General features: G+C 42.7%; 1 protein-coding gene across 4 annotated transcripts in view; it reads left to right on the top strand.

Moving 5' to 3' along the window:
• The window catches only part of ABCA1 (ATP binding cassette subfamily A member 1), a 154,886-nt gene that overhangs the window by 133,358 nt on the left and 8,603 nt on the right, over positions 1–12,925 (top strand). For all 4 annotated transcript variants that reach the window (XM_068234425.1, XM_068234428.1, XM_068234427.1 and 1 more), the window contains 9 exons: positions 10–133; positions 1,235–1,364; positions 3,741–3,861; positions 4,679–4,741; positions 5,513–5,619; positions 7,876–8,017; positions 8,632–8,766; positions 11,572–11,675; positions 12,082–12,174. In XM_068234425.1, coding sequence (XP_068090526.1) covers positions 10–133; positions 1,235–1,364; positions 3,741–3,861; positions 4,679–4,741; positions 5,513–5,619; positions 7,876–8,017; positions 8,632–8,766; positions 11,572–11,675; positions 12,082–12,174 — 1,019 coding nt within the window. The remainder of the gene's footprint in view (positions 1–9; positions 134–1,234; positions 1,365–3,740; positions 3,862–4,678; positions 4,742–5,512; positions 5,620–7,875; positions 8,018–8,631; positions 8,767–11,571; positions 11,676–12,081; positions 12,175–12,925) is intronic.

The raw sequence follows: 12,925 nt of genomic DNA, 5'->3' as shown, positions 1-12,925 counted from the left end.
AATAATCAGAAACTGAACAACATAAATGATATACTGAAGTCAGTGCTGCTCATATTCCCTCATTTCTGCTTGGGAAGAGGACTAATAGATATGGTGAAAAATCAGGCCATGGCAGATGCTCTAGAACGATTTGGTGAGTATTTTTATGGCTATCCGATGTGAGCATTTGCCTCCATAGATGTGATATGCTAGATAACTGTAAACATTCCAGTCATGACAATAGCTACGATCTCAGTCAAATTTAATTTGTATGCCTGAACTTTTAGTATCTGTGTGCATTAAAAGGAATCAGCATACCTTTTAAAATGTTAATATAGTGTTTTCTCATACTGGACTTATTAATTTCTAAGGGCCCGTTTCCACTAGGGCGAATTCGCATGCGTGGCCTGCATGCGAATTCGCATAGGCAATGAAAGTGGATGGGACTGTTTCCACTTGTCAGGATTTCTGAGCGTTTTTCTGTGCAGGATTTTTCTGCACGGTAGAGCCTGCAGAATTCGCCTGCGTGAGGAATGCAGGCGATTCGCACATAATGCATTTAATAGGGAAAACGCACGTCCGTTTTTTGCCGCGATTTCGCGTGCAAATTCGCATGAAAACTAATGCAAATTGAACCAGGCAGTGACATGGTTAAATTCGCATATACCCTGCCTATGCGAAATCGCGGCAAAAATCGCCCGCGGAATCGCATCCGCATGCGATTTCGTCAGCGGTGGAATCCCGGTGATTCGCACTGCACTAGTGGAAACGGGCCCTTACTGTATCAGTGCTAGGGCAAGCCATGATGCATTATATATTCTGTACATGCTTTACTGCATAATGTGGCCCAGTGACTGTGCTTTACTGTTCTCTGGCCTCAGGCCAAGTACTGTACATTAATACATGCTGACTGATAATAATAATAGTGGGTTGTGCAGTCATTGATTTTACCTCAGCAGTTTGAGTCAAATTAAAAACAAAATACTTTTATATATGTACTGATTGAAAATGTTGGATATTATAGGTATTATTATATTCATATATTATTATTATTGATTTATAAAGCGCCAACATATTCATTCCATAACACTGTTCAATGTAATATTAATATTATTGGTTTTTTTCTATATAAAGTCTACACCGCTTCTGTAGTATATTGTCCATGTGACTTTCTGTATAACTTTTTCTTTATTTTGTAATACTGTGTTGAGTATTATAAGAAGTAGCTGACTGTGTCCTTATGTTATTGGTATAGGTGAAAACCGTTTTGTCTCTCCCATGTCCTGGGACCTGGTTGGCCGGAATCTTTTTGCTATGGCTGTAGAGGGTGTGGTTTTCTTTGTCATAACCCTACTGATCCAATATCGCTTCTTCATTAAGCCAAGGTATGCCAATATGTCTGATATGTGCATTGCTACTGTGACTTTATATACCTTGTTTATACATGTCCTGATGTGGTTTTATGAATATCATTTCCCAAAAAATATTCCAGTACTGAAATTACAATCTAGAGCTTAGTGTGCAATAGGTACCAACATTTTAAAAGCGCTGTCCATTCATTTGAATGGACAGCACTTGAGTGACAAACACTGGGTTTAATGCCCATGTAAACCAGGCCTTAAGCAGAACTCCAGTCATATTGCTTTGAAAGGCATCTTATCGAACAGTTAAACACTTTGTGATTCTGCCCAGCCAGTGTGGTAATGGACATTCCTATTTTACAGTACACAGCTGGTCAAAGAATTCTTCCTAGTTTAGCATGCCATGCTTCATTCTTATCTCTTGGTATATCAGACAAGGCATTAGCTTCATATTGCTAATCTGCTGTCCGGTGTGCATGCAGGTGACATGTTAAGGTGGAATCCAGAAATAATACTGTTGCCTGGCTGGATATGCAAGGCGGCAGTACTTTTTCCTTGCAGTGCTACAGTCTCAGGTTTGGATGCAGTGGTGTAGCAATGGAATGCAGAGGTTTCCGCCACATCAGGATCTCTTGAGCGGAAGGGCTGACATGAGGCCCTCCTCCAGTCACTGCATTATGTCTTTATTGGTGCTGTCGTGGTAATGATCACCTCAGTATGTGCTTTGAATAGTGGTAATAGTTAACAAACCAACTACTTTTCCTCTGCTTACACCTGTCTGACATAGAGGCTGTCCTTGGAAAGGCGGTTATGGTTTTGGCTATCTGTACTATGTGATTACTATATACACTGAGTTGGGTCAGTGTAAAATTTGCATTGGGGGGGGGGGGGGGGGGCAGAGTTTTATTTGCACTGGGGCTCATGACTATGTAGCTAAGCCACTGTTTGGTTCCTGGCCAGAATCAGTTGTGGTGTCTCCAGCTTCCAATTTTTGGGGGCACAAAGAGGGCACGATAACTGGCTGGTGGGGCCTATTCGGGTGATCGAAATCAATGTTTGTATGGCGAGCATTAGATATTTTTTGCTCAGATGATAAAATTAAAGGTGCCCATACATGGTACAATTTTTCATTTTTTTTTCGATTAGATAATTTAGTTCGATTATTCTGTTAGATAGAATATAAAGATTTTTCCAGCATGTCCGATCAGATTTTTCTAAAAAGAAAACGGGATAATTGTTCTAATTTATTGATCGAAAAAAAAAACATTTTCAACTTTCATTCGATTCGATCATTTAGATCGAATAAACGGGAAAATCAAACGTTTTTATTGTATCGTGTATGGGCACCATAAGGCTGACTAGTTCAGCAATGATAGGAACCAAATAACGGTGCTATTTTTAAAGAAAAGCTACCTACAGAAGTACTTGGCTAGTTTGCTGACATGCTAGCTAGCGAGCTGCTCCTGTGTGGACAGATCACAGCCAAATCATTTCAGCCCCCAACCTGTGTCTCACCACTCTACAAGCAAGGGGAGGGGGGGGGGGCAAGACAGGAGGAAGAGGAACATGGAGAGTTTTTTTACAGACCCTATCCTGTTCATTGTATGCTGCTGGAGCCTAGAAACCGTTAACTGTATGTTACTGAGAGGGGAAGAGGGGGGGTCTCAGGGGGGCACAGTGACTCCCGGGGAGGGGGCAGTGCCCAGCGTGTGTAGCGCTGCCCATGGCCAGAATACGGTCTGCAAGTTAGTAATGGGCTATCCCCCACATTGGACTTTGACTTAGGTAGGAACGCCAGAGCCCCTCAGAGAGATGGTTAATGACAAAAATTGTTCAGTGTAATATGTACAGCACTGTGGAAAATATGTCAGTGCTATATAAATGCACAATAATAATCCTAAGACTGGCTAGAAAAGATAGTCTTTTTAAATGAAGCTGACCTTCAATCTGGCAATAAACAGTCCATGCTTGGGCACCTTGCATCTTAACTGTGCAAAATATGATTTGGTCTTCACACTCAGGGACGGATCTAGGGGGGAGCAAGCGGGTCTCTTGCCCCAGGCGCAGTTTGTTGAATTCTTAAAAAGGCGGCAAAATGTGGATGGGGAATGGCAGTTTAGGCGCCAAAACCTGACCTTGCCCCAGGCGCAACTTGGGGCAACTTGGTCTAGATCCGTCCCTGTTCACACTACTTATTGTTTGGTCATATCTGTTCTATGAAAGCCTTTATGAATGAGAGGAGAATAATTACCACTCTGTGCTTTTATCATATAACATGCATATTTCTAGGCTTACAGTGTTACTTCATAAAGGATACTATGTAAAAAAAAAAGCCTCACAGAGTCTTTACAGTATGCTGTAGTAATGTAATGCATGTGCTGATTCACTATCTCTTCATAGGCCAGTAACGGCAAAGCTCCCGCCTGTAATTGATGAGGACGAAGACGTGGCAAGGGAGAGGCAGAGGATAATGAATGAGGGGGGTCGGAGTGATATACTGGAAGTCAAAGGACTGACTAAGGTATGGACATGCTCATACTGGCTGAGTTATGATGATGCTCCCTTTGGCTGGCTTGTGATCAGTATGTCACCTCAGGCACAATACAAGCAAGCATCACACCTGCCTAACATCACACCATGAGCTTACCCCATAAATGCTGTAGGGCCAGATAGAGTGTTTTCTGCATACTTGTCATTTTTAGATTGGGGCACACTATAGCATAATAAAACACAGAAACAAAAATGCCATCTGTTATGTTTCTGAATATAATAAATTATCGGGGATAAGTTAATCTGCCTAGTAGTGTGTACATTTATTAGTATAGGCCGAATAGTATTTCCAGAATCGGGTAAGGTGATGCTGGAACTTGCAGCAAAGGATAAGAGGAGTTTTTAGAAAAAGTTTTTCAGTTTAGTACAAAAGTCTATATAACATATATTGTTATTGGGTATCAATGTGATGTAGTGAATAGTAATCTCACCTTGTACTGTGGGACAAAGCAGGTAACTTTGGTGCAAGGCACTCAGCACCGAATGCTGGAGCTGGGCACTGTCATAGCACTAGCTATGATGCACGCTCCGCACAAGAGTAATTTGGGGATCCGACCCTGAATCACACCTCCCTCTCAGTTGCTACAACTCCGAGGGGGAATAGTATTTAACGCTGCCGAGTTTAGAGGCAGCAGGGTGAGCAGTCATTCGGCTCGCACTGCACCCAAATCACCGGCGACCGAACAACACATACACCTGTGGGAGACCGCAGTGACTCATGCAATGGGCAAATAACTGGGAAATAGATTATTTCACTCTTTAATAATTGTTGTGTTTTTCTGTTTTAGATCTATAGAACAAAGAGAAAGCCAGCTGTTGATAGACTGTGTGTGGGAATCCCTCCTGGAGAGGTAAGAGCACGCCTAGAGTTCCTCATAATAAGACAGATGCATCATGATTTTCAGCTGAAGAAATTGCTGACCTGCAAGGTGCGTCTCAAAAGTAATCCAGCTTTATTAGAAAGATTACTTACCAATGCTGCTTTTCAAAAACTGGGCAGTAAAGAAGAGAGCACCACAATGACGTGTTTGATTTATGGCACATCTTCTGACTTGCTTTTTCCATACTGGCTGCTGGTCACTTGCTTTATAAAGGGTCAAACCCATAGATATAAATATCATGTGTTATACAGATGATGTGCATATATGAAGGGTTTTCAGGCCTGGTCATTGTAAACGTCTACTACTATAATACATGCAATATACTGATTGGTGTTTAGCAGCAGTTTTTTTTTTAAACAAAAGTTTTGGAAGCAGAACTGTATGTGTAAGTTATATTAGTAATAAAGTTGTTATTATTTATTGGATTTATAGAGTACCAACATATTACGTAGTGCTGGACATTAAATACATACAATGGTACACAGGATGGCAGACTGAACGTGACAAGGTTATACAACATAGGACAAAGTTATGCAAACAGGGTACAACATACATGATCGTGCGATTTGGGGCTGGTTAGGTAGGCCCACTGGCCCAGTAATACAAGTATGAGGCTGTCATAAGAAAGGAGAATACGATCATGTATAATACACTAGGGAAGGGAGGATCCTGCCAAAAGCTTAGGTAGGAGAATGTTGTTATTGAGAGCATAAGGCTTATTTGAAGCTCTGTTACTTTTAGTGCTTTGGGCTGCTAGGAGTTAATGGCGCTGGGAAGACCACTACTTTCAAGATGCTGACTGGGGACACCGATGTGACAGCCGGAGAGGCCTTCTTGAAGAGTCACAGGTAAGCGAGAAGCGCCTTGCATTGTGCACATGAGAAAGCCTCCGCTGCATTTAATAGAATATTGTTTTTTTATCATGCATAAACAGCTTTGTATAAAAATTGCAGGTTTTGCAAAATAAGTATTACTGCTGCTTCAATTGATAGATCTTCAATCTCCTTCTCAATGGCCTACAGCTGCCTGCTCACTTCCAGTCAGTTGGAAGCACTCCTCCTTTAGTTTTATGATAGTGATTACCATGACCCTCTTCTAACTTTTTGCAGCATAGTCAGCCTCTGCTGAACACTTTCCAGCTCACTCCTGACCTAATTGAGACTATGCAGATGTTACCGTAATTGTTGAAGTCGCATGGCTGAAGGTGCGCTTTGTCGCTAAAATTACAATTCACACATTTCACTATGCAGCAACAACTAACATCTGCATAGTGAGTCTCAATAAGGCTAGACCCTTTGATGGCTAAAGTGAATTGCCCATACATGTCTGTGCACACCTTCACATCATAGGAAATAAAGATTAGTGATTAAAGGGACACTGAGCATAGGCTGGGTATGCTTTTAAAGTGGATCCGAGATACACTTTTACTCATTGCATAGTTGTGTTCCTTTCATATAGTTTATAGGGCATTCCTCAAGCCACAGGAAGAAATAATCATATACAGTTGAAGCTGTTTGCAGCTAGATTTGCTGTGCAAACTATGTAAACTTTAGATAAGATATATAGACAAGTTACTTGTTATAGTTAGTTTTTCACCTCTGATCCGCTTTAAGCATATATGAGGAGGAGTATACAGTCACCGGCCCCTCTCTGCTTCCCGGTATGCCCGCTCTCAATTCTATTGAATCCACGACTCCTAAATGAAGTCTGTGGGTCCTTACAGCGCATGCGCAGGCTCTGTCTGAAAATGTTCAGTAGAAACATGCTCCTTTTCCTTTTGGCTAGATTATGACCTGGATGAAAGAGAACTTTCACAGACAGCTTGGAGGTTGCTAAACTAAGCAACACTAGCAGCGACATCCCCAATGCCTGCTGTCACCCTGCTGAGCTGAGCTGGGGTGCTTGAGATCACCTGATCACATTTTTAAAACCAAATTCTTATCTGCAGATACTTAGGCGCAGAAAAGGCCACAGTTGGGCTCTGTTGTTAGTAAACTATCAATTAGGGTACATATTTGTGTGATCAGAGTTGAGCTTAAAGAGGAGCTGTTAGGGTCTCAGAGAAAAAAAACACATATATCAGTAGCTAAATATTGGCTGTACTTACATTACATATGCATTTCACTGTCCACGTTTAGATTTCACAGAATTTTTATATAGTATTTGCAGAGAATGATGCTCCTGACAGCTCATGGCAGGTTCCATGTTTGTCTGTCTCCTATGAAGCCAATTGTGATGTCATATCCTCCCTGCTTCCTGATGACTCACAAAAAAGATCCTAATGGACAACACTACTGTGCAGTGAATATTAATTAGCCATGTGGCTAGGAACAATAGTGGACTCATGCAGTATACTCTAACGGAACATGTGCCCTGTGATTTTTCAGTGCTGGCTGCTATTAAAAGCTGCTGTAACATGAGCCTGTAACTTCTCACTGTGAATGAAAGCAGCCTTAGGGCGTGATAGGGAAATGAAGGGGATGACCCAAGGTACTGCAGTGGGGAGAAGAGGCAGTCCCAGAATGCTTTGCAGTATCTGTTATGCGTCCTGCCAGCCTCCTTCAAAGCTTGGGAATAACCAGCCTTGCAGTTCAGCACACATCATAGAGAGATTTTTAACATTAGTATTGCCTTTTTGGCTTCCTTCTAAACTGTTTAACACAGGAGAATAGAGGTTTAAATTAGCTTTTGCAGCCTGACAGTTACTCTTTAATAGGGCAGGCAATGTACAGCACCAGCAGCAGCTGCAGAGTGAGTCCTGTGGTAATTATGTATTACTGCTTTGTGTATTTTGTTTAAGAAAATGTTAAAATAAATCAATTAAATGAGGGTTCTTCCATAGAGATGCTCACTGGGCTGTTTCTATCACTTAACCAATAGTACAGATGTAATGTGTTCTTCTATTAATCTATGCTGATGGCATGATACTTTTGCAGATTTGTTTACTGCTGGGTCCATAGGAATTCATTATCTAGAAGACACTGTCACATCTTTATTTGATTTCCATCTCTTCAAGGAATTCCACATTAGGAAGGCTTGAAATTGCTTTGCTAGATTGTAATGAATAACAATTGATGACTTCATAGTTTGCCTTTATTTTGCAGCATCCTGTCTAACATGCAGGAAGTCCACCAGAACATGGGCTACTGTCCTCAGTTTGATGCTATTAATGAGCTGCTGACAGGGCGAGAGCACCTGGAACTCTATGCCCTTCTACGTGGCGTCCCAGAAAAGGAGGTCTGCAAGGTAATCCATATCATCATAGCTGGAGGCTTCTAATATCTTCCACCTTCAATTCAGATCTGGAGAATGCTATTCTGTGTCACTGCAAGTCTTGTATTAAGCCTCCTATGATTTCACTAACAGTTAATTCATACATGTAACAGCTGGTACTGAATCACTGCAGCAGCCAGTGACCCTTTTCTCTGTGCTTCAGGGCTCTGTGTTCTTGATAGAAGCAGACATTACCTACTGAACAATAGTGCTATCATGTGAGGTAGAGGCTGGCTGGGCTAGATGGCACATTTCCGCAGGCCTCTGTGATCCCAGATGGCATGCTGTCACTGTAAATATCGTCAGCTGTGCACACAATGCCCACTAACCTACATCCCAAGCACACATATTTTGTGCTGAATCAATGCCCTCAGTCCATAGTCTATAGCTGCTGTGTATTTCTCACCCAACTTGCATAATTTAGCAGGTAACCCCACTTTTGACAATTAGCCAACATTAAATAGTTGTATTGTGTGATTAGGCATCCCAAGCCAACATAGTGTATTGGTTTTACCTAATATTTGTTGTTCTTGATTTCTTTTATACAGTCACAGGAATACTGACATGGTCTTTGTGTGTTGCATTAGGTTGCTGAATGGGCAGTAAGGAAGCTAGGGCTGGTGAAGTACTCAGAGAGATGTGCAGGAGGCTACAGCGGTGGCAACAGGCGAAAACTTTCTACAGCTATGGCTTTAATAGGAGGACCACCAGTGGTGTTTCTGGTAAGTAAAAATTCATTAGCTCAAGGCATTTCTAACACATACTTACTGTTGACCTGTTTACAATATAGAATATGCTTTCTTTTCTACACACTTGCAAATCCCGGTTCCAGGAATTTTCATTTCTGTCTCCCTGCCTGCCACCTCCAACTTCCGAATGGATAAAGTGTTTACCTCTAAATCCTCTTTCATTCTCGCCTTGCGACCACTGTAAATAGACTGCCCAGTTCTTCCCCACACTAGCCCTGAATCTTGGACCCAAAAAACATCCATCCTGCCCCTGATCCAGCCATTCCACCTCAGGCAAATACTGAAGGAAAGATGAGTGACAGGCTAGCAACACCTCCATCCACAGTCCCCCATGTTGCATCACCTGCCTGGAATCTAGAGTAGCTGCTTCCATCCCTCAAGATTCAAGAGGGAGGGAGAGAGTAGCTGTGGCAACCATACCTTTTTAAGTAGAGTGAAGAAGCAGGAGGGATAGAGGCAACACGTGTTACATCCCATCCCAGAAGGCACTGCGTGATTGGCCAAGCCAAGTCAACAGTGCCACAGTCAGCCTTCAAAATGACCCAGAGAAGAAAATTCTAGGATTACCATGAAACTTTTGCTGAGGATGTCCTAAGTATGGATTTTTGGAGGATTGGTTCAAATGAAGGAACCTGCATGGTCTTAAAATACTGCATTGTGTAACCTCACTCCTGATGCCTGACTACAGACCACTTCCATTTCGAGAACAAAAGGTGTGCTGGAATTTTTGGATTCACTAAGCTACTGTAAGCAAAATAACGTAGGCAAAGTCTCGCGCATGTTGAGTAGAGCATAATGCATTGCATGTAATGTATTGCATTCTGCTCTGCTCATCGTGTGGTAAGACTTCACACACTTTATTCTGGTACCACAGTTTACTGCATATACCCCATTGTCTCTTCCTTCGACATTTAAAACCTAAAAGGGAGCCTGAATGGTTGATGAGACTTATTTTTCAACCTTAGGGGGGCCTGTTTATAAAATTCACAATTAAGATAAATGAGTTACAGGAGCGAGTTTGATCACTTCCTATTTGGTATACTGATCTTTAATGCATGTGAGAGCTTTTTAGATGAATTTAAATTTGAAATAGCTGTCCATTGATGTCACAGGAGGGTAGTTACGATGCTATTCATAGCGTTTGTGCTTCAGATTGAATTTGTTATCTTCTTGCTGGCAAACCTCATACATTGTTTATGAGGAAAGCATGCTGAGGGGGTAGTGCCCTCTAGCGGTTGTGTGCAGTCATGCAGCTGTTTATTCTATTACGAACAGGACAATTGGTTACTACACACAGCTAACGTTTTTCTTCAGTTTGAATGCAGAACAAAATGAGTATCTACACAATTGTTTCTTCACCCCTTTAAAGTTACAACTTTAATATGTTTGACAAATTATGGTCATAAGACCTTCTACAGAAACAGATGAACTTATTTTGAATCAGTTTTACCGGGTTTTTTTTTTCTATAAATTGACCGTTTAGTCTTCACCTGGCCTGTTATACTAACTGAACAGATCATTCATAGCTTAATCCTGCTCTATTGGACATTCCAGTGCTACAGTCAGTGAGTGATCAGCCAGGAGGTAGGCAACATAGTGATACCTTAATTTTCTCACTGAGAGACAGGGGCATAACTACAAATCATGGAACCCCCCCAATGTTCACACCCCTTCCCTTACCTCCCCTTGGTGATCCTCACAGCCTGGGGGCCGATCTTGCAAGGGTCAGTGTGGTTATCATAATCATCACACCCATCACAAGTGTAGCCATAAAAAACACCTGATCAGAAGAATGGAGCCCTTTGCTAGAGGGAGGGAAGGTTAGTAGATGGGCCCCTCACAGCTCTGGGCCTCCATGTGGTTCCCCTCTAGTTACACCCATGCTAAGAGACAAGGATACACTTGACCATGGATGAAAACATTTCAGCTTGTTTAAATACAGACATGTGTTTCTTCTCTCATCCAGTGTAGAACATTTACATTTTGAAGTAAATAGTTAAAACAAAGCTAGAAACATAGACAAAGCTGCAAAGTGGCGATGTGAGTGCAATGTGAACAAAGGCTTAAAGGAAACCAGAGCTCAGTCATACTTACCGATTTATACATACCTAGGGCTTCCTCCAGCCCCATGAGCACAGATCGCTCCCGCGCCGCCGTCCTCCACTGCCTCCAGCTCCAGTACCAGGTCCCGAAACTTCAGCCAGTCGCGGCCGCTGGAGAGATACATAAAGAGCGCACTTCCTCTTGCGCAGACTGGCCACGACTGGCCAAACTAACGCGACCCGATACTGGAGCTTTAGACAGTGGAGGATGGCGGCGTGGGAACGATCCGTGCTCATGGGGCTGGAGGAAGCCCCAAGTATGTATAAAATGGTAAGTATCTGTCATCTCTGGCACACTTTAAGCTTAAAATTATGGTCCGTCGCCACTTTGCAGCTTTGTCTATGTCTCTAGCTGTGTTTTATTCATTTGGTAATGAAGTGGATTTTAGCCGAGTTGTGCTGGCTCACGTTTGGATCGATGCTGATTAAGCCCCATTGGTACACAGATTAATCTTTTGCACACTCTCAGCCTGGCCATTTGGGCGCTGCTGAACTCCCGTTTGGATCGGTGTCTTCCTAAATTATACATAAGAGCCAGTGTTTAGCAAATGAAGATAGTATTGATTACCATAGGAATAATACCAGTGTATCATTTTAAAAGGCTGAAACTAAAATGTTATCTTAGAAACACATGTGCCTTCTTATTCTACAAATGACCTTCTTTATTTCTAAACAGGATGAGCCAACTACAGGCATGGATCCCAAGGCAAGGCGCTTCTTATGGAACTGTGCCCTGAGTATTGTCAAAGAAGGAAGATCTGTTGTACTCACTTCTCACAGGTTAGTGTTACTGTATGCCATCAGTGAGAAAGAGCCAGAGTGTCGTACGGACACAACAATGACAATAAAATCACCATGGTACTGAATCCAAAAGGGAAAAAAAAGTGCAACCCAGCAGTCCCTTCACACTACCGTATATCCGTTGTGTTGCTAGTCATATGGGGCTATCACATTGATTGTAGTGTGGTGCAGTTTACATTGGCAGCGGGGCATACTTGCATTGTACTGTATGTCTCACTGTATGGGCGCCCCACACCATCAAGGTGTGATGCGACATTTGTGCATTGTTGCGGTGCTACTAAAGATTAATTACACCTTAACGGATGCTAAATCGTATGAATGGAGCCTTAAACCAGACATGGAAATAACATTTTGAATGTCCTTTTTGTTTTATTTTATTAAACAGTATGGAAGAATGTGAAGCCCTGTGCACAAGAATGGCTATAATGGTTAATGGGAGGTTCCGGTGTCTGGGAAGTGTCCAACATCTCAAGAACAAGTAAGTCCATTTCCTATATTCATTGTGTGATTGCAGCTTACTGTATATTTGAATCTGCTATATTTTTGTGCCACAATTAACTAAGGCTTGAGAGCAGCTGAGGATGTGAGAGCTGGGAAAACGGGTCTGCATTCTTTAACAAATTGCAAAAGTTTGCAACCCACTCCTGGGTCATATCAGATCAAAGTAAGGACCGCTAAAAAGGTGAGCAATGTAGCAGCATGCGACTGCAGCCATGTGCAGCACTTTCATTGAAAACATTTTGCAGTGTGCATTTTGCTGCACATGTATCCATTCGTATTACTTTTATTTCATTAACATTTAAAGGGACCTCGAGCCGTGCCCGAAATTAAAAGAGTACACTTACCTGGGGCTTCTTCCAGCTCACCGTAGGCGGCGAGGTCCCCCGGTGTCCTCCTGGCTCCTCTCCTTCAGCCTCCGCCGGCCCCCGTTACCGGCGTCACCTGGTGACACCAGGGCTGGGTGTCGGGCCGGCTCTTCCTGGTTAATGACGCATGGCGTCATCACATGACAGGTCAGCACATGTGTGGGTGACGCCGGTAGCGGGGGCCGGCGGAGGCTGAAGGGGAGGAGCCATGAGGATGCCGGGGGACCTCGCCACCTACAGTGAGCTGGAAGAAGCCCCAGGTAAGTGTACACTTTTAAATTTGGGCACTCCTCAGTGTCGCTTTAAGCAATCCTCTATGTGATCTGATAAGACCCATGTGAGATTTGCAAACGAATGCTGCTT

This window comes from Hyperolius riggenbachi, chromosome 1 (assembly GCF_040937935.1).
Source record: "Hyperolius riggenbachi isolate aHypRig1 chromosome 1, aHypRig1.pri, whole genome shotgun sequence".
Lineage (NCBI taxonomy): Eukaryota > Metazoa > Chordata > Amphibia > Anura > Hyperoliidae > Hyperolius > Hyperolius riggenbachi.
The sequence above is the reverse complement of the archived record's forward strand: the minus strand, read 5'-3'. Positions and strand labels throughout refer to the sequence as shown.